Here is a 23,228-nt window from a genome sequence, read left to right on the forward strand (position 1 = left end):
TTTCACTTTACCTGTTGCCCAGAAATTTGAATTAACCATATTTCTTACATTGTCTTCCCCAAATCCCAACAACAAAAAACAGATTGAAATCTATGAAACTAATAATACCCAGTAATTTTAGAATTTACTTTTTCTTCCCTCTGCCATCTTCTCCTCAACCTCATACAATACGTATTCTTCATTGCATTTTTCTTACAAGTAATTTTTTCCCTCTAATTAAAAAGTCGTGGGGATGCCTGGGTGGCTCAGTCGGTTGGACGTTTGCCTTTGGCTTGGGTTATGATCCTGGGATTCTGGGATCAAGCCCCGAGTCAGGCTCCCTGCTCAGCGGAGAGCCTGCTTCTCCCTCTCCCCACTGCTCTTGTTCTCTCGCTCGCTCTCGCTCTCTGAAATAAATAAAATCTTTAAAAAAAAAATGTCCTCATACTCATCGTAGATAGTTTAGGAAATATGGTCAAGGGGCAAAGAAAGTACCTATAACCACCAAACATAAACAACATTTTTGGTGTGTTACTAAAGTTTTGTCTTTCTAAAATGAGGTTATAATACATGTAGGGTGGTATGTTTTTTTTTTTCCTCACGTAACGTATGTAAAGACCTTTCACGTTGTCAAAGATTCTAAATCATCTTTAATGATTATATGAAACTCCATTACAGACATGTACTGAAATTTAATGTAGTCTATTGTTAGATACCACCTAGAGTGTTTAGTTCTTGCTTTCTGTTCATTTTCTGTCATAAATGACACTATAAAAACATTCTTGTAGTGGAATCTTTGGAGTACTTTTTACTTCTTTAGAACCTTATAGAAGTTAAGTAGCTGGAGCTAAGGTTGTGAACATTTTTAGTCTTATATTGACCAAATCTCTTCTAGTAAATTTTACCAATTTATAGTTCAACCAAAAATTTCTCAATAGAGATAAGAAATAAAATCAACAAATTGGTAGTTAAAAAGGTATTTTTTACTGGGTTTTAGTTTTACCTAACCTCTTAATACTTGCAATTCTTAAAATTGTTTGCTCTATGCCCTGTTTTTGTGATGGTGTATTTGTTAAACTGATTCGTATAGGCCATGTGTTGTGAGGAGAATATAAGCTTTTTCATGAGGCCGTGTTTTGCAGTTTTATAGATTGGCTGCGTTTAAGTTTTGTTTACTTTTTTGTTTGTTTTTGTTGTTGGTTTCCTGCCTCTAAATTACTTAGACATTTACTCATATTTCATTTGTTCCCATTTCAATTCATTATCTGGTTGAAGTTTATTACCCTAATTCATATGATTTAGAGATCTTCCCCTCCTCTACTTCCCCTGCCCACTCCCAAATTGACAGGAAGGTTATTCCAACGTCCTTATTGAAGATCTTTTCACAATGATTGTTTTAAATGCATCTTTATTAAACAACATTTTTTTTTTTTAGATTTTATTTATTTGACAGAGAGTGAGCACAAGCGGGGGGAGCAGCAGAGGAAGAGGGAGAAGCAGGCTCTCTGCTGAGCAGGGAGCCCAATGCGGGACTCGATCCCAGGACCCTGGGATCATAACCTGAGCTGAAGGCAGACGCCTAACTGACTGAACCACCCAGGCGCCCCTCATTTTTCCCATATTGTAATTGACTTGTATAGACAGGTTTTGAAATTTATTGAAGTTGTTTCTTTCTCATGTATCTCTTTATGCTCTTTTCAGAGTAAATAACTTGGTCAAAATGAAGTGTGTTGCAGGTTTCCCAGTTTGAGAAACTTGACTTTAGGCTCCTTGAATTCCAGGCCATTGTATGTTTAGCTGTATCATGTTGTCTCTAAAAGGCATAATGTGGATTGCTCGGACTTGGTCCCTATCTGGAAGAAAAACTGATACTTCAGCATTACCCACTCATTTGATTCTCAAATTCTGTTTAACACATGAAGAAATCGAGGTCTGAGGATTATTGCATTTAATGAACCTGTGAGGTAAAAACAGACAAAATTAGTAGAATTTTTTCTTTCTTCCTTTTTTTTTTTTTTTTTAAATCTAACGCCAAGTGGGGTCCATCTGCTGAATCTTATATCCTAGAGAAACCAACTCCCTAACAGTCTAATAAGTTGTCTAAAGTGCATGTTTCTTAGTATAGTATATAGTAGGCACTAAATGAAGGGGCACACACAACTTATTGAATGTAATTTAGTAAGTTCCTGCAAAATCTTGAAGTATTCTACCACTGTCATTGTGATCAGTTCAGAAAATGTTTGAAATTTCTTTTTTGTTTTCTTTTTACATCATTGATTGTGTTGTTTTGCTTTATTTTAGAGAGTTCCACTTGTTTACATTGATAGTGGTTTGTTATCAGATATGAATTGATTTTGTACCATTTCTCTCACTTTCCCTGAATGGTCCTTTTCACAAGACTCTCAAACTCTTTAAACTACTTTGAAATAGAAAACAAATGATTGCCTGTTAAAAATATAAGATTAAAGGAGCATTACTAAACAGTAACTAAGTTTTAGTAGTGTTCTGTTTGGAAGCTTAAAAAATATCCATTCTCATTTATATGAGATGATTAAAATACATTTAATTTTTTCTAAAACTTATGTATTGTTCGAGGAACAAAGGAAATCCTACATTTTCAGAGTTTCATTTAAAAAGAAGGAAGCTAGTAAAAGCACAGTACAGTTATTTATATTTAGAATTAGCTGTTAATGGAATAGCAGGTGACTTTTTTCCCAAGTTTTTTTTTTTTTTTTTTTAAGATTTTATTTATTTATTTGACAGAGAGAGACACAGCGAGAGAGGGAACACAAGCAGGGAGAGTGGAACAGGGAGTGGAAGAGCCCCAATGCGGGGCTCGATCCCAGGACCCTGGGATCATGACCTGAGCTGAAGGCAGACGCTTAACAATGAGCCACCCAGGCGCCCCTCCAAGATTGTTTTTAATTCTTCATTATTCTTAATATGTTTATCATGGAAAATATGAAAACTATCATTTTCACAAAGAAAAAGATAAAAATCCAAATCATCCCATCTCATGAGTAAGGACCAATTTGTCTGTGCGTGTTCTGGGTGTTTTTGTTACTGTTTTGCAGAATGGGAAAGAATCGTGTTGAACATGTCATTCTATAACTTTGAGTTTTTATATCTGTTGATGTTTACTCAGGTTAATCTCATTCTCAGGGAAGTGATGAGACTGTTGTAACCATTAAATGGAAAGGAGTGCCTTTATAGTTGGAAGAACACATCCAGTCTGTTTTTCTAACTTAAGTGACAAAAGTTCAGTAAACATGTAGCTTGTGGGAACTGCAGAGGATGGGTAGCAGGAAGCATTTTGCATAAATTAATATGGTTGAGAGACATTGATCTGCCATTGAATGTCATTGGCTCTATAGTATTTCATATTTCACTTGATGGACATTGAGGTTGTTTATGCGTTAAGTTATTGATACATCTTTGCATACATTGTTTTTCATTAGGTTATACTTTGAAGTGGAATTGTTGAGTATTTATATTTTTTAAGGCTTTCAGTAAGTATTGACAGATTATCCTGCAGAAAAGCTGTATACATTTATACTTCTGCCAGTAGTATATGACTTTGTCCATATTTTGAGGAACATTAAAACATTTTTTTTTACTCATCAGTTTAAGGACAAAACGTTATTCCTTGATTTTGATTACTAATGATAATGAGCAGTTATACATATTTACTCACCATTTTTTATATAAATTGCCAACTTTTGACCTTTGCCATATTTCAAGGAAAGGTGTTAATATTTTTCCTAGTGATTTTCCCCCCCCCACCCCGTATTCTCCTGTTCAGTCATGGCTGCCACAATTAGAAAGGACAAGAACACTTTTTTTCTTGCATCTGTAATAAAAACCTTAGCAGCATGCAGGAACTGCTGCAGGTCAAATAGATGCATTTTCCTAGTGATTTTTAAGGACGTATATGAAAGACCGTAATGTGCTATCTTAAGATACAATTTTCTTACTGGTATACTTTCTTTAACATTTAAATATTTTACTTCTTAGATGTCAGCCTTTCTCTGCTCTTTGCTCTTGTTCTTTATACTGAAAAGTTCTTTTTCACTGTCAGAATACATAGAAATTCACCATTGTACTGTTATTTTGCTGCTTTTACTTATTTTTAAGCATTTAATTGTTTTTTCTGGAATTTACTTTTGTATAAGAAGTGAAGTTCCAGTCCTCTTGTCAAATGGTTAGTTGGTTCTAACACCATTGGATTTTATTATTGTTTTCTATTTTGTTTTGGTTTGCTTAAACCTCAGAGGCCTACTTGAGTACATGACATAACATAGCAAGGTCCCCTCTTCAAGGAAACGAACCTGTGCACACTGGTATGCAGGCGCACGTACATTGTACATCACCTGCTCCTGTTCACCTCTCCCTACATGAATAATCATTTCAGTGTATTCTTGTAATATGTATTTTGTTTTTATGTGCTGTATTGTTATTTAACTATAGCAAAATAACATATAACATGGAACTTCTCAACAGTTTCCAAGTTTATGATACAGTATCGCCACCATACAGTTCACTAGAAACCACCTCCCCCAACCCTGAGTAACTGAAACTCTATAACCACTGAACAACTTCCTGCCCCCTTCCTCCTCCCAGGCCCTGGCAACCACCATTCTCATTTGCTGTTTCAATGAAGTTGGCTACTTAAATACCTCATATAAGTGGAATCATGAAGCATTTGTTTTTTTCTGACTAGATTGTTTGACTTAGCATTATTTCCTCATGGTTCCTCCAAGTTGTAGCATATGATAGGAGTTCCTTTTTAAGGCTGAGTAATATTCATGTGTGTTTGTATGTCATATTTTCTTTATTCATTTATCCGTCAGTGGACATTTAGTTTGCTTCCACCACATGGCTATTGTGAATAATCTCTTTGAGATCCTGTTTTCAATTCTTTGAAATATATACCCAGAAGTAGAATTGCTGGATCACAGGGTAGTTTTATTTCAAGGACCCCCCCCCCAATACTGTTTTCAAAGTGGCTGCACCTTTTGTGTGCTATATTTTTTTTTTTACACTTTATTGAAATAGACTCGAAAAAGCACACAAAGCATTAGTAGATTATCACACAGAAGATATTTAGGTCAAGAAATAGATGGGCCGCCTGGGTGGTTCAGTCGGTTAAGTGTCCACCTTGTCATTTTGGCTCAGGTCATGATCTCATGGGTCATGAGATTGAGACCCGAGTGGGGCTCTGCGCTCCGTGGGGAGTCTGCTGGAGATTCTCTCTCCCTCTGCCCCTCCACCCACTCACACGTGCATGCTCTCTCTCTAAAAGAAATACATAAATCTTTAAATAAAAAAAAGAAATAGAACTTCCTACCCTTCCAACATAACCCTTCTCATTTCCAAGTCACTGATTTCTCCTTCCTCCCCTTATAAGCCTATTGATAAGCCTGTCTTCTAACACTTAATTTGATCTATAGTTTTAGAACTTTTTATAAATAGAATCAGACAGTAAGTGTTGTATCTGACCTTTTTGCTGAGTATTACATTTGTATAGAAATAATTTGCTCACATACATTGCTATATAATGTTCTTTTGTATTACTATACCGCAATTTGTCCATTATGTTGTAGATGTATACATTTTGGTTGTTTCAGTTTGTGGCTATTAATGCAGCTATGAATATTCTTGATTGTATTTTTTGGTACACATAGTCATGCATAAAATTATTATGTCATGGGGTAGACAGAAGAGTAAAAAGTGGTTCTGCCAATTTTATTCTCATGAACAATATATGAAAATTCTGGCTGTTCCATATCTTTGCCAATGCTTTGTTGTTGTCAGTCTTTTTATAATTTCAAATATTCTGGAGGTTTTGAGTGTATTGTAATTTTAATTTGTACTTTTTTAACACTGAGATTTAGCATCTTTTTATGTGTTTACTGGTCATTTGGACATTATCTTTTGTGAAGTGCGTATGTTTCCTGCTGGTTTGTCTGTCGTTTTTCTTCCTGATTTGTGATTTTCTTTACACTTTTTAAATATGATGTCAGGTATATTTGTTGGAAGAATTTTTCACTCTGTGTCTTACCTTTTCCCTTCCCTCAATGGTGGATTTTGACAAATAGAGGTTATTAATAGAATAACTGTATTGTATTGAATAACAATACAGTTTATCAATGATTTCCTTGAGCTTACTGCTTTTTCTGCCTTGTATCAGAAATACTTCTCTACGCCAAGGTCCAGGAAGACATATGTGCCAGATCTTTTAGACGTGTGCTTGTCCAGTATTGGTAGTCACTTGCTCCATGCGACTATTTAAATTTTGATTAATTAAAATTAAATAAAATTTCAAGGTCATTTCCTTAGTCACAGTAGCCACATTTCAGGTGCTCAGTAACGACATGTGGTTAGTGGCTATCATATTGGACAGCACAGGTACAGACTATTACCACCATTACAGAAAGCTGTCTAGGGCAGTGTTGTCCTAGAACCTGATTATTGAACATTCACATTTATATTTCTGATTCACCTGGAATCGATTTATATGAGTGGTTTGAGGTAGTAGGGGTCAAAGTTCATTTTCTTACATACAATAGCAAATTGACCAAAACCATTTAATGATAAGACCATCCTGGCTCAGCAGTGCTACTTTGTTGTAATTCAGGGCTATTTCTGGGCCTTTTATTCTATTCCATTGGTTTATTTGTCAATACTATGTCATTATCACACTCTCTTCATTACTTTGCTTCATTACTGTGTCATGATATAGTATCCTTTATATATTTTTGAATTTTGTTTGTTGAAATGTGTAATTTCATTTTGTGTACTGTATTTTCAGTGTACAGGAAAAATACTATATCTCACATCTCATTCTGTTTCCTACTTTTTTTAACTAAGAGTTTGTTTTCAAGATCATTTTGTCTTACTATGTGTACCTCTAACCCATTTCTTCTGATTTCTGCACCATACTCTTAATTACCAGGTTAATTCCAACCTCCTTTACCATACCAGCACCACCCTTTATTCTTTTTGGTCATTTAGAAAATTTTTATTGAATGCCTCTTATATGTCAGGCACTATTACATGTGTTGAGGATAAAGCACTTCTAAATTTATTTTATTTATTTTTAAATATATAAATATTTTATTTAAATGTATATATATTTATTATATAAATAGATGGGTTAAGAAAGTATTTATTAACACATAATGTATTATTTGTTTCAGGGGTACAGGTCTGTGATTCATCAGTCTTACACAATTCACAGCGCTCACCACAGCACATACCCTCCCCAGTGTCCATCAACCAGCCACCCCATCCCTCCCAACCCCCTCCACTCCAGCAACCTCACTTTGTTTCCTATGATTAAGAGTCTCTTATGGTTTGTCTCCCTCTCCGGTTTTGTCTTGTTTCATTTTTTCCTCTCTTCTGCTATGATCCTCTGCCTTGTTTCTCAAATTCCACGTATCAGTGAGATCATAAGATAATTGTCTTTCTCTGATCAACTTATGTCGCTTAGCAGAATACCCTCTAGTTCCATCCATGTCGTTGCAAATGGCAAGACTTCAATTTTTGATGGCTGCATAATATTGTGTGTGTGTGTGTGTGCGTGTGCGTGTGTGCATGCACACACCACATCTTTATCCATTCATCTGTCGATGGACATCTTCCATAGTTTAGCTATTGTGGACATTGCTGCTGTAAACATTGGGGTGCAAGTGCCTTTTTGGATCACTACATTTGTATCTTTGGGGTAAATACCCAGTAGTGCAATTGCTGGGTCGTAGGGTAGCTCTATTTTCAACTTTTTAAGGAACCTCATACTGTTTTCCAGAGTGGCTGCACCAGCTTGCATTCCCACCAGCAGTGTAGGAGGGTTCCCCTTTCTCTGCATCCTCACCAACATCTACATGACAAACCTTTTAAAACAGTAATTTTCCATAGAAGGTTTATGTAATTTCTTCTTAAAGAAATATTAGCATATACTTATTTAAAGGTAGGGTTATTTGATTTGGTGTGAAAGTATGGTAATGAGACCAGGATACTAATCCCCAGTGTGGATTATCTTTTGTGGTATGCCCTGCATTCTTAATATTGGCAGACTCACTCAATAATAATTGATATTGCTATCAGAGGGTTCAAATGTAACTGAACCATGAGTGACAATCCAGATAGTCAAGCTACTGGAAAAAAAACAACCCAAAACATGCTTTTAAGATGATGATTCAATAAGGTTTTCTTTCCATATGGAGAACAATTACTAATGAGTCATTCTTATAATCAGGTAATCTTAAACATTTCATTTGATAAATTCACTTTTACTTTAAAATAGTTGACTATCTAACAATAATTTAAAAAATTTAAAAAATAAAATAGTTGACTATCAGTAATATCTTTCCTTTATAAACTATTTTCCTGTAGGTTCTTCTTTGAACTAGACTTTTAATGTTTTTGATGGAAAGGTTTTTAATTATGTGATAATAGGTTTAAAAGATGAAATTCTTTCATGGTTGTAATTCACACTTTTTTGAAGGTATCAGTGTTAACTGAAGAAGTTCGCAAGTAGTTTCTATCCAGTAGTTTAAACTATATTCACTCACACTGATACTGAAATAAATCATCAGTTTGTGCTAGGCTCATAAGAAGGCTAACTTAAGGAGCGGAGGCAATTGTTGATGGGTTTGTGGGATGATGTTTGCTGGGTAATGCTGAATGTGGACTTTAATGAGTAACAGAGCTCTGTAACAGTGGTCTTGGGGTGGGAAGTTGTGGTCAGATGATGCCATAACGTTGGTGAGAGCTCTTAAATCAGAGTTTTTCAGCAGTGAAATGACCTAGAGACAGGCATGAGAAAGGAGGAGGACAATACATATATTATTATTTTTTAAATATTTTATTTATTTATTTGACAGACAGCAAGAGAGGGAACACAGGCAGGGGGAGTGGGAGAGGAAGAAGCAGGCTTCCCGCTGAGCAGGGAGCCCTATGCGGGGCTCGATCCCAGAGCTCTGGGATCATGACCTGAGCCAAAGGCAGACGCTTAACGACTAAGCCACCCAGGCGCCCCAGTACATCATATTAAATAACTGATTGAAGATTGACCCTAAAGTGGGCAGAGAAAGAAAGTGAGCCGCGGCCAGCTGTTTCTTTCTGACAAGCTTGTCTTATTTAATCTTCCCTTTTTATTTTTAATTTTATTTAATCTTGCCTTTTTGGGTGAGCTCCCTCATTAAGGATGCTTAGATTTTTTTTTTTTTTTACCAGTAGTCCTCTACCATTATATAATGGTAAATTAGTAATCAAATTGATCCATATTTTAATGTCACTTTTCCTGTTGAATTGGGCTTAATTGTTATTGGGCTTTATTTAGATTTTCCCTTCTTTGGGGGAAGCTGTTTTATTTATTCCTTGAAGGCCTTAAATATAAAAAACAATATAATTGTATTTAAGATGCAAGTAATTAACCAGAATTTTGCAAGGTCTGTTGGAATTGATTGCATGTTTTTTGAAATATTTCTCAACAATGGTCCAAATATTTTTGTTTCCATTTTAGAACAAAATCCAGTCTCATAGCAGAGGAGAATATAATGTTTACAGCACCTTTCAGAGCCATGAACCAGAGTTTGACTACTTGAAAAGTTTAGAAATAGAAGAAAAGATCAACAAAATTAGGTGGTTACCACAGAAAAATGCTGCTCAGTTTTTATTGTCTACCAATGGTAAGTGTGAAATTTTTTTCCTTTTATATGCCCACTATCTATATATATCCTGTAGGATACTTACCCCTTTACAAAGAGGAATAGGTGTTCAGAGATTTCTACAAATAGACACTTGGAAATATGTCTTCCCCATAGAGAATGTGTAAATTTTTTTATGTGTTCCCTTTTTTATTCTCTTTTAGTTTTTAAATTCCATGAAAAAGGTCCTCAGGTGTCAGTTTTCTTTTGGTACATACACAGTCGTAGTGAACCAAAAAAGGACCTTACCATTGGATTTAGGTCAGGTACCGCTTGTCCCGCTTCTTGGCTTAGTAGCCTTGAGCAGTTTATAACACTTGAGTCAAATTTTCCTCATTGGCAAACTGGAGATGGTAATATCTATGTAATAATATTGTTATGGGTAGTAAATGTGATAATTTCTAGTATGCGTAGTAAGTTCTCATAAATGTTAAAGTGTGCCTAAACTCTCCAAAGAGTATCTCAAACTGTAAATACAAAATACTCCATCGAAGGATGGTCTCCATTCCAGGATACTTTCTCGGGGAGCACTCTTTCTACTTGATCCTTTGTTCAGTAAGGACACAAACTGGAGTCAACATTCTGCCTTCTTCCCAACAAGCCTCATGGGTGGGAGATTTCTTCTTACACTGTTTTGTCTGCTCAGGAGAAGTTACCAAATAAGAGAATTGTGTAATGACTACCAGAATTTAAAGTGCTTTATGACAAGTTTAAGGACATTTCTTTTCTTTCTTTCTTTCTTTTTTTTTTTTTTTTTTAAAGATTTTATTCATTTATTCATGAGAGACAGGGAGAGGAAGAAGCAGGCTCCCTGTGGAGCAGGGAGCCTGATGCGGGACTCAGTTCCAGGACCCTGGGATCATGACCTGAGCCACACACGCACCCTCTTTTTTGTTCTTCTAAATTTTTTTCATATGGATTGTTTTGACTTGGTTTATCCTCGGGCTTGGGTCTGAAGAGAACCACTAGAGTGATTGAGGGGGACTTCCAGGTTCTGGTTAGCCATAGTCTGTAAAATATTTAAATTAGAACTTTCTTGAGACTGGCATAAGGCACTATTAATGAAATCAGACTTTAGAACCTAGACCTTACCATTCTTTACCGTTTGCTGATTGTAAACTCAGGAGACTTCTGGGGTGACATGGTGGAAAATGTCAAGTGCCCCTTTCATCCCATTTAGGCCTCATCACCCACTCTGTCAAATTCTTAGAAGTGCATTCCATAAAAGAGTGTCACTAGCTGACACCAGACATGTTTGCTTCCTCTTAGGTGCCCGTTTTTCTGATTGTCAAAGCTCTCCCCAGCCAGCCCACCAAAACCCTCTACCCCCCCTCTTCTCACATCAACTGCATTCACCTCTCTTCTCCTTATTAAAAGAAAAATAAATGATTTAAAGCTTATGACTTAGAGCATTATAGATGGAGGAACTGTGTTTATTCATGTCAGATGTTGGGTTCTAATCTTGGTTCAGTTTTAATTTATATGGTAAACTGAGCTATTTCAAATAGCACTTCACATACTGCTCTTTCACATCAAATCATAATATAATTCTATCATTTATATGGTTTCTACTTTTGGAAATAAATGCCCCAAGTAAGTGTGTTGGTGGGACATACATAATTCATGTATTGGGATATTTGTTCTTAATAATTTTGGCAGTTCACTTTGTATGGGATAAGTTACTTTTCTTTTTATAAAGGGAAATGTTTAAAATAAAGGCAGAACTAGGATAAGGGAGCCCTACGTACCTATCACCCAACTTCAGCAGTTCTCAGTTCATAGCCAGTTGTTTTTTCAGGTACTTCCGCTTCCTCTCCTTCTCCGTGTTGTTCGGAAACAAATCCCATTTCAATTCATTCATGGATTAAATCTTAATTACCTTTCACTTCTCCATTAATACCCACATGTGTCTTCCATGCAGGTTTATACACGTGCTCTCTGTGGTTTGAAATAAGCAAGGCAGTGTTTAACCAGATGAGCCTTTCTAGACAGTAAACTCTACAAAGGCTCAGTGGAGGGAGAGACCACTGGGAATTCCAGTGGTTGGGTCTCGGGTATGTGACTCTATGTAGTATTTTTCTGTAGACGGAAACAACAGTGTCACCCAAATAGGTTTACCATGTAAATTTTAAGTCCTTGATTAATAATACAAATTATTTTAAAGGGCTTCTGTCTTTTGTTGTTGTTACCATTAATGAATACTAAATAAAATACAATTATTTGGGGCTGTGGTACTTTTTTTGTGCTAAAAAGTAGAGCCCACTTTGGAAGGATAAAACACGTGTGGGGATTTTACAGAGTGCTATGTCTGGATGTGGTGGAACGGGAAAAGGATGGAAGGACTAAAACTTAAGCCATATCTGGAAAGCTTTATTGTTTAAAAAGAGAGAAAATAATCATGGAGAATGTCAACATCTTTTAAAACTAAGTAATAATTTTGTATTATTTGGTATAGTTGTCTCTGTGAGATTGAGCACAATAATACCTCCTCCCCTACATGTAACAGGCCTTTTCACTCAAATCCTGTAGGAGATTGATGGAGAATAGGACTAAACATACCACCTTTGATTGACCAAAAGTAATCTTACTTTTGTCTTTGCATTGGCTTTCCATGGTCATCATAAACTGTCCAGTGTTTCCCAAATTGGTTTTACTTAAATAACTTCATAGTGCCCATCTTACAACTTTAGTTCATTTAATGTTTCTTCTGGTTACTGTTCTTTCTCGTTCATCTCCTTTTGCTTTCTTTGAGTTCTCCTCAACTCTTCCACATTGCACAAATGTCCACCTCTAACCTGTTGACTGTGGGTCTTGAATAGATGAGTAATACAAAGTTCACTAGTAAATGCCTTGTGTTTTAACAGCTTGTTTATAAGAATCTTTAATAATAGGGCGCCTGGGTGGCTCAGTCGTTAAGCGTCTGCCTTCAGCTCAGGTCATGATCCCAGGGTCCTGGGATCGAGCCCCGCATCGGGCTCTCTGCTCAGCAGGAAGCCTGCTTCTCCCTCTCCCACTCCCCCTGCCTGTGTTCCTTCTTTCGCTGTGTCTCTCCCTGTCAAATAAATAAAATCTTTAAAAAAAAAAAAAAAAAAAAGAATCTTTAATAATAAAGCTGCATTCCCACAAAGGAAACTTGTTAGCAAGGTCTTCCCTGTCCCAGTCCTCTTTTTATGGTGAAAGGAACACGGACTTTTGGACTTCTGGAACCCTCTTTACTTGCTGGTATTTTTTTTTTTTTTTTTTTAAGGTTTTATTTATTTGAGAGCGAGAGAGTGAGAGCGAGTGTGCATGAGCAGGGGGGAGGGGCTGAAGGAGAGGGAGAAGCAGACTCCCTGCTGAGCAGGGAGCCTGACTCAGGGCCTGATCCCAGGACCCTGGCATCATGACCTGATTCACAGGCAGACCCTTAACCGACTGAGCCATCCAGGCGCACTTTACTTGTTAGTATTGACAGTATAGGGAAACACCATAGAGCAGTGGTTCTTAACCTTTTAGAAATGACACATTTCTTTGAGGAATCCAATAATCCCCTTATAGAAAAATATGTATATTTCCATAATTCTGCATGCAGTTCTGTGGAGTTTGGTTATTGTCACATACCTCCAGTAGGCCAAAATCTACAGTTAAAAAAGTCACTACTACAGAGCTTAAGAATTTTGATTTTTTTTAAAAATTTGTTATACTTATTAAAATATTTTATTTCTGACCTGCCCTGTTCCCAAGCATTGCACAGAAATTGTATAGTACTTTTCTATCCTGTGTTTATGTTACTAAATTTTTTTAAACCTCTTTTTTTTTTTTTTTTTTTAAAGATTTTATTTATTTGAGAGCACACAGGCAGGGGGCAGGGGCAGAGGGAGAAGCCAGGCTCCCCGCTGAGCAAGGAGCCTGATGTGGGACTCAGTCCCAGGACCCTGGGATCATGACCTGAGCCAAAGGCAGACGCTTAACCAACTGAGCCACCCAGGCGCCCAAATTTTTTTAACCTCTTTAAGTGACAAATTTTATCACTTAGAAAATGTGTTTTAAAGTGTAATATGTTTTAAAAATCTATTTACCCAGTTTTTCATGATATAAAAAAATAATAATTTTCTTCTTAAAACACTATTAGGAACCATAAACTGATTACATCTTATTTGAAAAGTTTGATAAGTACATTGTGATTTCTTTATCTGGATCTTTGGTAAGGATGATGAATTTGGACAGGCCATAAAGACAGTTGCGGGGATTGGGCTAGGGGAAACTTTTCATCCTTATTTTTAGATGATAATTACTCCCAAAATTAAGAGTTTAGGCTTGACTCATTACATTTGGGGACAAGTAGAATATCCTAAAATATATAAATCTTTACCTCGACATAGCACATAGAAAACACATATAATTTAACTGTAAGATAACTCTAAACAAGATTAACTAGGGTTTAGATAAAGTAATAGATTACAAGTTAGTAAAGTTAGCAGTTTTTTTCTGCTTACACTTCATCCTTGCAAAGGGTATCCACAGGGTTGGCTAGCACCCCCTTCACCACCAGGCAGAGAGAGGTGGCAGGCCTAGAGGAGTCCCTAGAAAGGGTGACAACATTTTAGAAAGTGCCTCTGTGCACTGTTTTTTAAAATCATACCCATTGGCTTATGAAAGGACCATTAAGAATGTGATACTTTTATATGAATGCAATTTGAAGATTATAACAAAAGTATTAAATAAACATGCATGAGTCTGTAATGATTTAAATAAACATAAGCAGGGAGTGGAGATGCTTCTTAGAGAATTTCAAATATATGGATGGATGCTTCTCCTTTATAGGGACTGTAACTTAATTTTTCCGTTAAGTGTGGACTGGACTTTAGAGATTCATTTCCAAAGACTAGAGTATGGCAAGGGGGAAATTAATAACTGCAGTGGAGAAACCTGGCAGATACTGCCTTAACCAAGTGAACAGAGCTTTCATCCCCAGTGGGAAAGTCATGTTGGTACAATGTATACCTTCACTTCACCTCTGGTATTCTTCTAAAACCCAGTGATCCCAGTCTGATCATGAGAAAACAGCAGACATACCCAGTCGGGACATTCTGCAATACCTCACTGCTGCTGCTCGGAACTGTCAGGATGATGAAAACTAAGAAAAGTCTGAGAAATTGGTAAAGTCAGAGGGACTAGGGAAACTTGACAACTAAATACAGTGTTGTTTGGATCCTGGAACAAAAAGGGATGTTAGTAGAAAACCTGGTGGATTCTCAGTAAAGTCTGGAGTGAGTTAGTAGTAATGTACAATGTTAATGTCTTAGTTTTAACAAATACACCATGGTTGCATAAGATGTTGACATTAGAAGAATTGGATGAAGGGTATAATGGAAACACTTTGGACTATCTTTGTAACTTTACTGTAAGTCTAAATGTACTCCAAAATAAGTGTTTCTTTAAAAAATACTATTAAAAACATTTAAAAAATACTATTTAATATATTCTTGATAACCTAGGAATTTTGTCTTAAAGAACTTGGGGACATAGCTTTTAATTGGTCATTTTTTTTTTTCAGACCCTGACCAACTTGACTTGAATCCCTAATACAACAGGGAAAGATAGATTTAAACAGAGGCATCCAGTCTATGAAGGAATTTGTGGAGTCTTTGGTAGGATCTGCTAGGAAGTGTGGGACCAAGGGAGATAGATAATCCTTTATCATTTTTATTCTAAATAATAAGCTGTATTTGTTTGTTCTCTTTTTAAAAATACTAAGTATATATATGTATGTGTTTGTGTTTACAAACATGTGGGTGCTTACACACACACACCTTTTCCCCTCTCCAGCTTTAATTATTTTAATTATTTTTAAAGGACAAGGACCTGGCTGTGACGTGATTTTAATTTTGAGGGGCGCCTAGGTGGCTCAGTCTGTTAAGCGTCTGCCTTTAAGACCCTTCTGCCCAGGGTCCTGGGATCAAGCCCCATGTCAGTTTCTCTGCCTCTCCCTCTGCCTGCCGCTCTGCCTGCTTGCGCGCGCGTGCTCTCTGTCAAATAAATTAAAATCTTTTTAAAAAATGGTACTTTGAGTGCCATTAATGTATAAATTTGTGATTTCTATGTATATGTGTTTTTATTCTCCAGGTAATGGGAAATTTGTTTTTTATTAAGTCACATAAGAGAGTTTATTCTTGGGACCCTTTTAGGTGAAATACGAAATAGCTTGTTTGAATATGCCTTAAACTTCTATTAGTATTATTCTTTTTTTGAGGACTTTTTTCATTTTTCTCTCCAGATAAAACAATAAAATTATGGAAAATCAGTGAAAGGGACAAAAGACCAGAAGGGTATAACTTGAAAGAGGAAGATGGAAGGTATAGAGATCCTACTACAGTCACTACACTACGAGTAAGTACTTAAGAAAAAATGATCGTAATTCTGATAGTGTTCTGTATTCATATTAGATAGTCTAGACCCTGAGCAGAACTTGAATAGGATTAACTATAATCTGCCCCCCCCAGAACAATTTTATAACCAGATAGGACATTAAAAACTCCCGTTTTAAATAACCATGTCCCACATAGAGGTCTCTCTGTGCCAGGGGCTGACCCAGGACCCAATGCAAGACTGTTTTATACAATGCCACACTCTGTTTTGCCCTCATGGTTTGAATGTCAGCTCTTATACATATCAAGATTAATTTTCTTTGGAGATAAAGAAGTAGGTAGAAGTGGACCAGATATCCTAGTTGCAGCTAAGAAATACCAAGAATTAGATGCTCTGGGCTAATTTCCTTCTTAGCCAGTTCAAACCAGAAACATTGAGCTTTGCGAGTCTCCAGCAAAAGATTGGAACTAGAAAGCAAAACAAATTCTCATAGTATTGCTATCTATAAAAGAAGGTAAATTAACCAAATAATTCATTTTTCTTCTCATTTCAACACTTTAAGGATCAACATCAGTTGCTTTATAAAGCTAAATCTGTGTAATATTATAGTGTTCCCTCAAAAACTAGGATAAAGAACTGAAACCTTAAGTGCCATTGTAAATAGTGAGCATTTTGTAATGACCGTTTTTCATGTGTCTTATTGACAGGTGCCAGTCTTTAGGCCCATGGACCTGATGGTTGAGGCCAGTCCACGAAGAATATTTGCCAATGCTCATACATACCACATCAACTCAATTTCTATTAATAGTGATTATGAAACATATTTATCTGCAGACGATTTACGGATTAATCTTTGGCATCTGGAGATTACAGACAGGAGTTTTAGTATCCATTTGGTTTCTTTTTTTGGTGTTTGGTAAAGAAGGCATGTTGTGCCCATACTAGATTTATTTTCCATCTCTCCTTCGTGTATTTTTATTTCTTCTCTTTGAAAGTAGCTTCTTACTTTATACCACTTTTTCTTTGTGTTTAAGTGATTAAACAGTGGGTGAAGTTCTTTGATAAAGAGCATAATGTATTGGTTTAAAAATAGGATTCTTGGAATTTTAAGTACTATTATAGTAAGTTTAGTACTTAGTACTAAATACTTTGCTGTAATACTATGTATATTAAGTACAATCTATACCATGAGTGTAGGTACAGTATGCACCTGTGAACAGATTTTTTTTAATGGTTGAGTTTTTTATAAAACAAATTTGTGGAGTATTATTTATTAAAAATGTAATTATAAAAATATTCTTAGTAAGGTTGGCAAAAGAAATTGATACAAGTCATGATGCATGGTGGTATGAAGTCAGTAGAAATATTCTCCAGATGCCACTTTCATTGTCTGTATCATCCTTCTGAGATTTTTCTGTACATGTACCAGTGTGTGATACAGACATACCTGACGAACACAATATACTATATACATACAGTGTGTGTATGTGTGTGTATATATAAACATCCTAGATGGTTTATAAATATATTTGTTTCAAGTATCTTTTTAAAAGGTTTTGATACATGTTTGCAGTTATTGCTGCTAGTGTTAATGTTGTATGTATTTTTAAATAGACATCATTTGAAAAATTAACACTACTGTAATTCATATTCTACCCATAGCATATAAAAGAGCCTGTTTCCCTCCACCATTACCAGTCTAGTTAGTGAAAAGTCCTAATATTTACCAACCATTTATATTTCTTTTTGTTCTTTTCTAGTTTTTTCATTGGATTTATATATATTCTTACTGGGTTTTTTGTTTGTTTTTAAAGCACCTTTTTTTATATTAAGTGAATCAACTTCTTTGTGGTGCAAATAGGTTCCCCTTTTTGCCGCCTTGAAGTTTTTTACCTTTGTTTTGTTTAGAATATACACTAATAATATTCTGGGATTTGTATCATACTCAGAAAAAGAGGCCCATCTACAGTCTAACATGGTTTCTTCTAAGATTTTTTCCCAATCTTTAGCAGTTTTGATCCTGCTGGGATTTATACTCCTATAAGGAGTAGAATGCAATTCGGAATTAATACTTGTGCTTAAGTTTATGAATGAATTCTATATTTGAGAAATAGAAAATTATATTTGCCCTTTTTTCTAAGTGGAAATTCCTTAATAAAATGCTATCCAGATATTGTGGATATCAAACCTGCCAATATGGAAGAGCTAACAGAGGTGATTACGGCAGCAGAATTCCATCCAAACAGCTGCAACACGTTTGTATACAGCAGCAGTAAAGGAACTATTCGGTTATGTGACATGCGGGCCTCTGCCCTCTGTGATAGGCATTCTAAACGTAAGTGTACGGTCTTTTTTTTCAAATGATAACATTTTCTGTTTTTTTGAAAACTAGCATCAGATGTGGTGACTACATTTGCATAGGTTTACAAGTCTGAAAACCTGTGTGCCCAGGGCCTCCTGTACACTTTGGTAAGCTGTCTGACTCCACATGAGGCATTGTAGGTTATTCTACTGGAAGAACATAAAAAGCTATCTTGGGAGCATGTCTGTCGATGTCCCAGTGGATATATTTTTAAATGGAGTGTTATTTTGGGGGAACTTGGGGCTGGGCTCTCCAGCTCTTTTTTCAAGTAGAGTGTTGGTTTTTTTCCTACCCTCCTTCCCTCCCTTTTCTCCTTTCCTCCTGCTCTCTCTTGTTGCTTTCTGTTTTGAGCTTTCTAGGAATACTTTTCTGAGAAGAGATTTCCTTGGTTTAAAAAAAGTTTAAAAGCACTGGGTTAAAAAATTGAGGGGTTGCATTATTGTCTTCATGTTGTTGAGTGTTTTTAAAACTCATGAAAATTGGTACATGCCTGTTACCAAAACAGTTTTATCTGGCCACTAAAAAAAAATAAAATCTGATATAAATTTGGATGGTGTGTTCCCTTGCGGTGACAGTACGGGCAAAGTCATGGACGTATCTGCAGAACCTACAGACCTGGTGCACTTTGAAGTCCGAAGTCCTGGCTGTTCCTGGTTCTGCTAAATCAGCTCTAGGACCCTGGGAGTATATATTTTTGTATCTTCAATGTCAATGTTAAGTCATTCCCCTTAAGAAACTTTAAGGGGAGGTTATGTTCTTATAGTCAGAGAGATGTTTTTTCGGTTCTGCACTAGCCTGTCATCTGTAGCTTACTCTTAGGAAGTTTGTGAATGGTTGTCTCAGCAAGTGCTTTGTCCAAGCCAGAATATTACACAAATTGCCCTTTTTTTTTTTTTTTTTTTTTGCTTGTTTTTAGTGTTTGAAGAACCTGAAGATCCCAGTAACAGGTCTTTTTTTTCTGAAATCATCTCCTCTATTTCTGATGTAAAATTCAGCCATAGTGGTCGATATATGATGACTAGAGACTATTTGTCAGTCAAAATTTGGGACTTAAATATGGAAAACAGGCCTGTGGAAACATACCAGGTATTTGCAGTTTTTTCTTTCAATTAGCATATACCCTATTTACTTCTAAGTCTTTATAGAGAAGGATTTTGTACTATGTGTTAATCCCAATACAGCATGGTTGACCCTTAGGCTTTTTCCTTCAGAGATCCATGAGTATGTTGCTTTTCCATATGTTAATTTTATATATACTTTTATAGGTTGTGTTGTCTATTCAGTTAAAGTGTGATTTTGCTACCAGTTTGGTTCATTATTGACAACTTTTTTCCGCACCACTGTCTACATTTAAAGTGAGGAGGGAAGAGTACTGTAATAAGGTCTAGGTGGGGAAGAGGATTGGGAAGAATGGCCAGTCCTAGTGGAGATGTCCTGGTTGGAGTATGCGCAGGAGTAGTTGAACTAGAGCTTAACTTTGGCATGCCCATAGACTGGCATTTTGCCTTTTGGCTGATAACTGTTGTCTTAGGCTAAAGGAGAAGGGCTTGAAAGCCCAGCGGACGGCTTTAGGTGTTTGGCTGTCTATTGTAGAATGTTAGTTCTGGGTCCTCTTTTTGTCAGCCAGCCACTACCATTGATCCCCTATCCCTTTCTTCTGGAGAAGAGAATAAAGACATGCACAGCTGGGGACATGGTGGGGGGCAAGCAGAAACCTGGGGTAAGCCCTAGACTACAGTGTAGAAAACACTTAAACACTGGTTTTAAGAATACAGAATTTATAAATGGTACCTTCCTTATGTTGTGTGTTTTCCATAAAATTAGAATGATGTTTCTCAAACCTTTTAATCCTCTTTGACAAACATAAACTACTTAAGACTCTTCCTTAATGGTATTTGAAAATTTAAAATAAATGCTATGTTGAAACAAAAGCAAAGAGATACATACTGCTTTGTTTTCAAATTACATTTGTGTAACTTCCAAGATTGTGATCTGTCTCCTGGTGTTTCTCAACACCACTACCACCCCTGGTTGCCATTGAGAATAATTGATTTGAATCTCAACTTCATACTCTTAAAATTGTTTGGTGAGAATCCCTTGTATGTGCATTCTAAAACTTTGCCAAATTGTTATCATTAACTTAACTTGCAGTTTTTCTGCTTATGCTGAATTAGATTAGTGATTCGGAGTAGAGTCACATTTTATACTCAATATATACAGATTCAGCTGTTGAGTTTAATATAGGCATCTTGCTGAGCTATGTGTGACTAAAGGGTATTTTGATCTTAATAATTTTTTGCCTCCTGTCCTGACCCTACCTGAGTTACAGTTCCTCAGTGTTAACAGATTTGTACTTAATGTTACATAGATATGGCCTGAATCATTCCATTATACTTAAAAGTTAAAGTGGACACTTAAAAAGACTTCAGGTTGTTTCATAAAGAATAGAGAATTCTAAGCATTTAGAAGGTACCTACTCTTTTCTATCATTAATTCTTTTTTAAGGCTCTCTTTAAGTAACAACGGTTAGTAGATCAAGACAACCCCCCTGATTTGGTATTGGACCTTTCCTGCTTTGTAATTTAACAGTGTTAATATTGAAATGCATTATTTCTTAGAATACCTTTTAAATACCAGATTTATTTATTTTTTGGCTTATCCCTTTGTGAAATACTAGTGAATTCTACTTCAAAAAACAGGTACATTTTCATTAGATTTTGATATTCTGTGAGGAATATCAAGTGATACAATTTTTTCAGTGATGCATACGTTGATTATATACAATTGATCTTTGAAGAGCATAGTTTGAACTGCGTGGGTCCACTTTATACATGGATATTTTGTTCTATAAAAAGAATAGAGTACTGCAAATGTATTTTCCTTGTGATTTTCTGAATAACATTTTCTTTCCTCTAGCCTACTTTATTACAGACTACAGTATATAATACATATTACATACACAAAATACATGTTAACTTTATGTTATCAGTAAGGCTTCCCCAGACAACAGTAGACTATTAGTAGTTAAGTTTTGGGGAGTCAAAAGTTATATGTGGATTATTTTTTTGAGATACATTTATTTGAGAGAGGGCAAGAACACGAGCTGGAGGGGCAGAGGGAAAGGGGGAGAGAATCTGAAGCAGACTCCACCCTGAGCATGGAGCTTGACATGGGGCTCGATCTCGTGACCCTGAAATCACAAACTTAGCCAAAACCAAGAGTGGGATGGTTTAACTGACTCTGCCACCCAGGGGCCCCTATATGCGCATTTTTGACTGCAGGGGGATTAGCACCCCTAATCCTCGAGCTGCTCAAGGGTCAGTTATAATACCAAATCAGGGCACAGCCATGCTGTGCATAGCATAGGCACTTTAATGATAATGTAGGCTTCCATTATTTATGCCCAGAGAATGGTATTTAAAAAGGAAGTAAAACATAATATTGAGTATTTTTTTTATCAGCAATTAATGGACTGAAAAAACCAAGTGTTAACATATTCAACTACTGCTATAATAGTCTTTAATTATTCTCTATCTGTACCATTTTCAAATGTATTTTAGTCTAAATATTTTAGTCCAGCTTATAAAGAGTTCATGTGTCATGCCCCAAAGGGTATTTTCTCTGTCCTACAGTAGGAAAATGCGTGTTCATAGAAGGGACCTCATTTGTTTGTGAAAAGGATAAAATGCCTTTATTATTTGTTGCTAAGAGAGTTGAGTTTTAATAAGATTACAGAGTATTGTGTCTGTATATTCCTTTTTAAAAAAATGAATTGTTTAAATATTTTCGTAATATCACTTAGCAGATCCTCAGGTGAAAATAAGTATATCTATAATAATATATAATAATGTATTTATATTTAAAACCCAGGTTCATGAATACCTCAGAAGTAAACTTTGTTCACTGTATGAAAATGACTGCATATTTGACAAATTTGAATGTTGTTGGAATGGATCTGACAGGTAATTGATTTTAATTTGAACTTCTCATTCAAATGTGCCTTTTATTAGAGGAAAGAAATGTGCTATTTCACTTCTCCTAGTATGATTGACATAAATTACAAATCCTCACTTCATTCCCTGCCCCCGTTCACTTGAAATAAATTCAATAATCTTGTAGTAATAATAGCAGATAAAAATTAAACATTGTGTTTCACTAGTAACTATGAAAATACACCAAAAAATCTAGATATCTTAAATTATGATTTAAATATCTTTAAATATTTCCCTTTTTTGAACCAGATCAATGACATTTTTGACATGCCAACAATTAAAATGGTGAAATTTCAGTTTGGTGGTTCATCTAGGAAACTTTTGAGAAATATTTAGGCAGTGGATATTTCATTTGGAATGTTAAACACCAGTTTTTCCAGATATCACATTAATATCTCATAGAAGTGGTAATTACCGTATGTAATTTAACCATATTACCATGAGTAATTAGGGTTTTATAATCCACAATTTTGCCATGGTATATGATTTGTTTTTATTGTATGGTGAAAATGTGTACCATTATTTCCAAGGAGAAATAAGTCTTAATCTTCCAGTTTTTCTTATCAATATTTATTTACCATTTATTGTGTTCCAATAGAACAGAAAATAGAAGAAAACAGTGTTGGAATTACTTAAACTTGCCTTCAAGGTCATTAAGAGGTACTTTTTATTTAACAGTAGTTCAATCAGTGAAGCTTAATAACATTCAAGTATCACGGTGTTCTGTGTTATAGAGGATGCTAGAACTTGGATCATTTATCTTTGGTGTGATTTTTAATATTAACTTTTATCTGAATCTAACATGATACCCAGTAATAGGCTGGTCACAGTAAGCCT

At 35.7% G+C, this 23,228-nt stretch overlaps 1 protein-coding gene across 4 annotated transcripts in view; it reads left to right on the forward strand.

Moving 5' to 3' along the window:
• Nucleotides 1–23,228, forward strand: part of PPP2R2A (protein phosphatase 2 regulatory subunit Balpha) — an 84,801-nt gene that overhangs the window by 58,328 nt on the left and 3,245 nt on the right. For all 4 annotated transcript variants that reach the window (XM_032389224.1, XM_032389222.1, XM_032389220.1 and 1 more), the window contains 6 exons: nt 9,506–9,671; nt 15,946–16,058; nt 16,745–16,922; nt 18,208–18,372; nt 19,316–19,485; nt 22,270–22,361. In XM_032389224.1, the coding sequence (XP_032245115.1) occupies nt 9,506–9,671; nt 15,946–16,058; nt 16,745–16,922; nt 18,208–18,372; nt 19,316–19,485; nt 22,270–22,361 (884 nt within the window). The remainder of the gene's footprint in view (nt 1–9,505; nt 9,672–15,945; nt 16,059–16,744; nt 16,923–18,207; nt 18,373–19,315; nt 19,486–22,269; nt 22,362–23,228) is intronic.

The sequence above is a fragment of the Phoca vitulina genome, unplaced genomic scaffold (genome assembly GCF_004348235.1).
Source record: "Phoca vitulina isolate PV1807 unplaced genomic scaffold, GSC_HSeal_1.0 scaffold53, whole genome shotgun sequence".
In the NCBI taxonomy this organism is placed as follows: domain Eukaryota; kingdom Metazoa; phylum Chordata; class Mammalia; order Carnivora; family Phocidae; genus Phoca; species Phoca vitulina.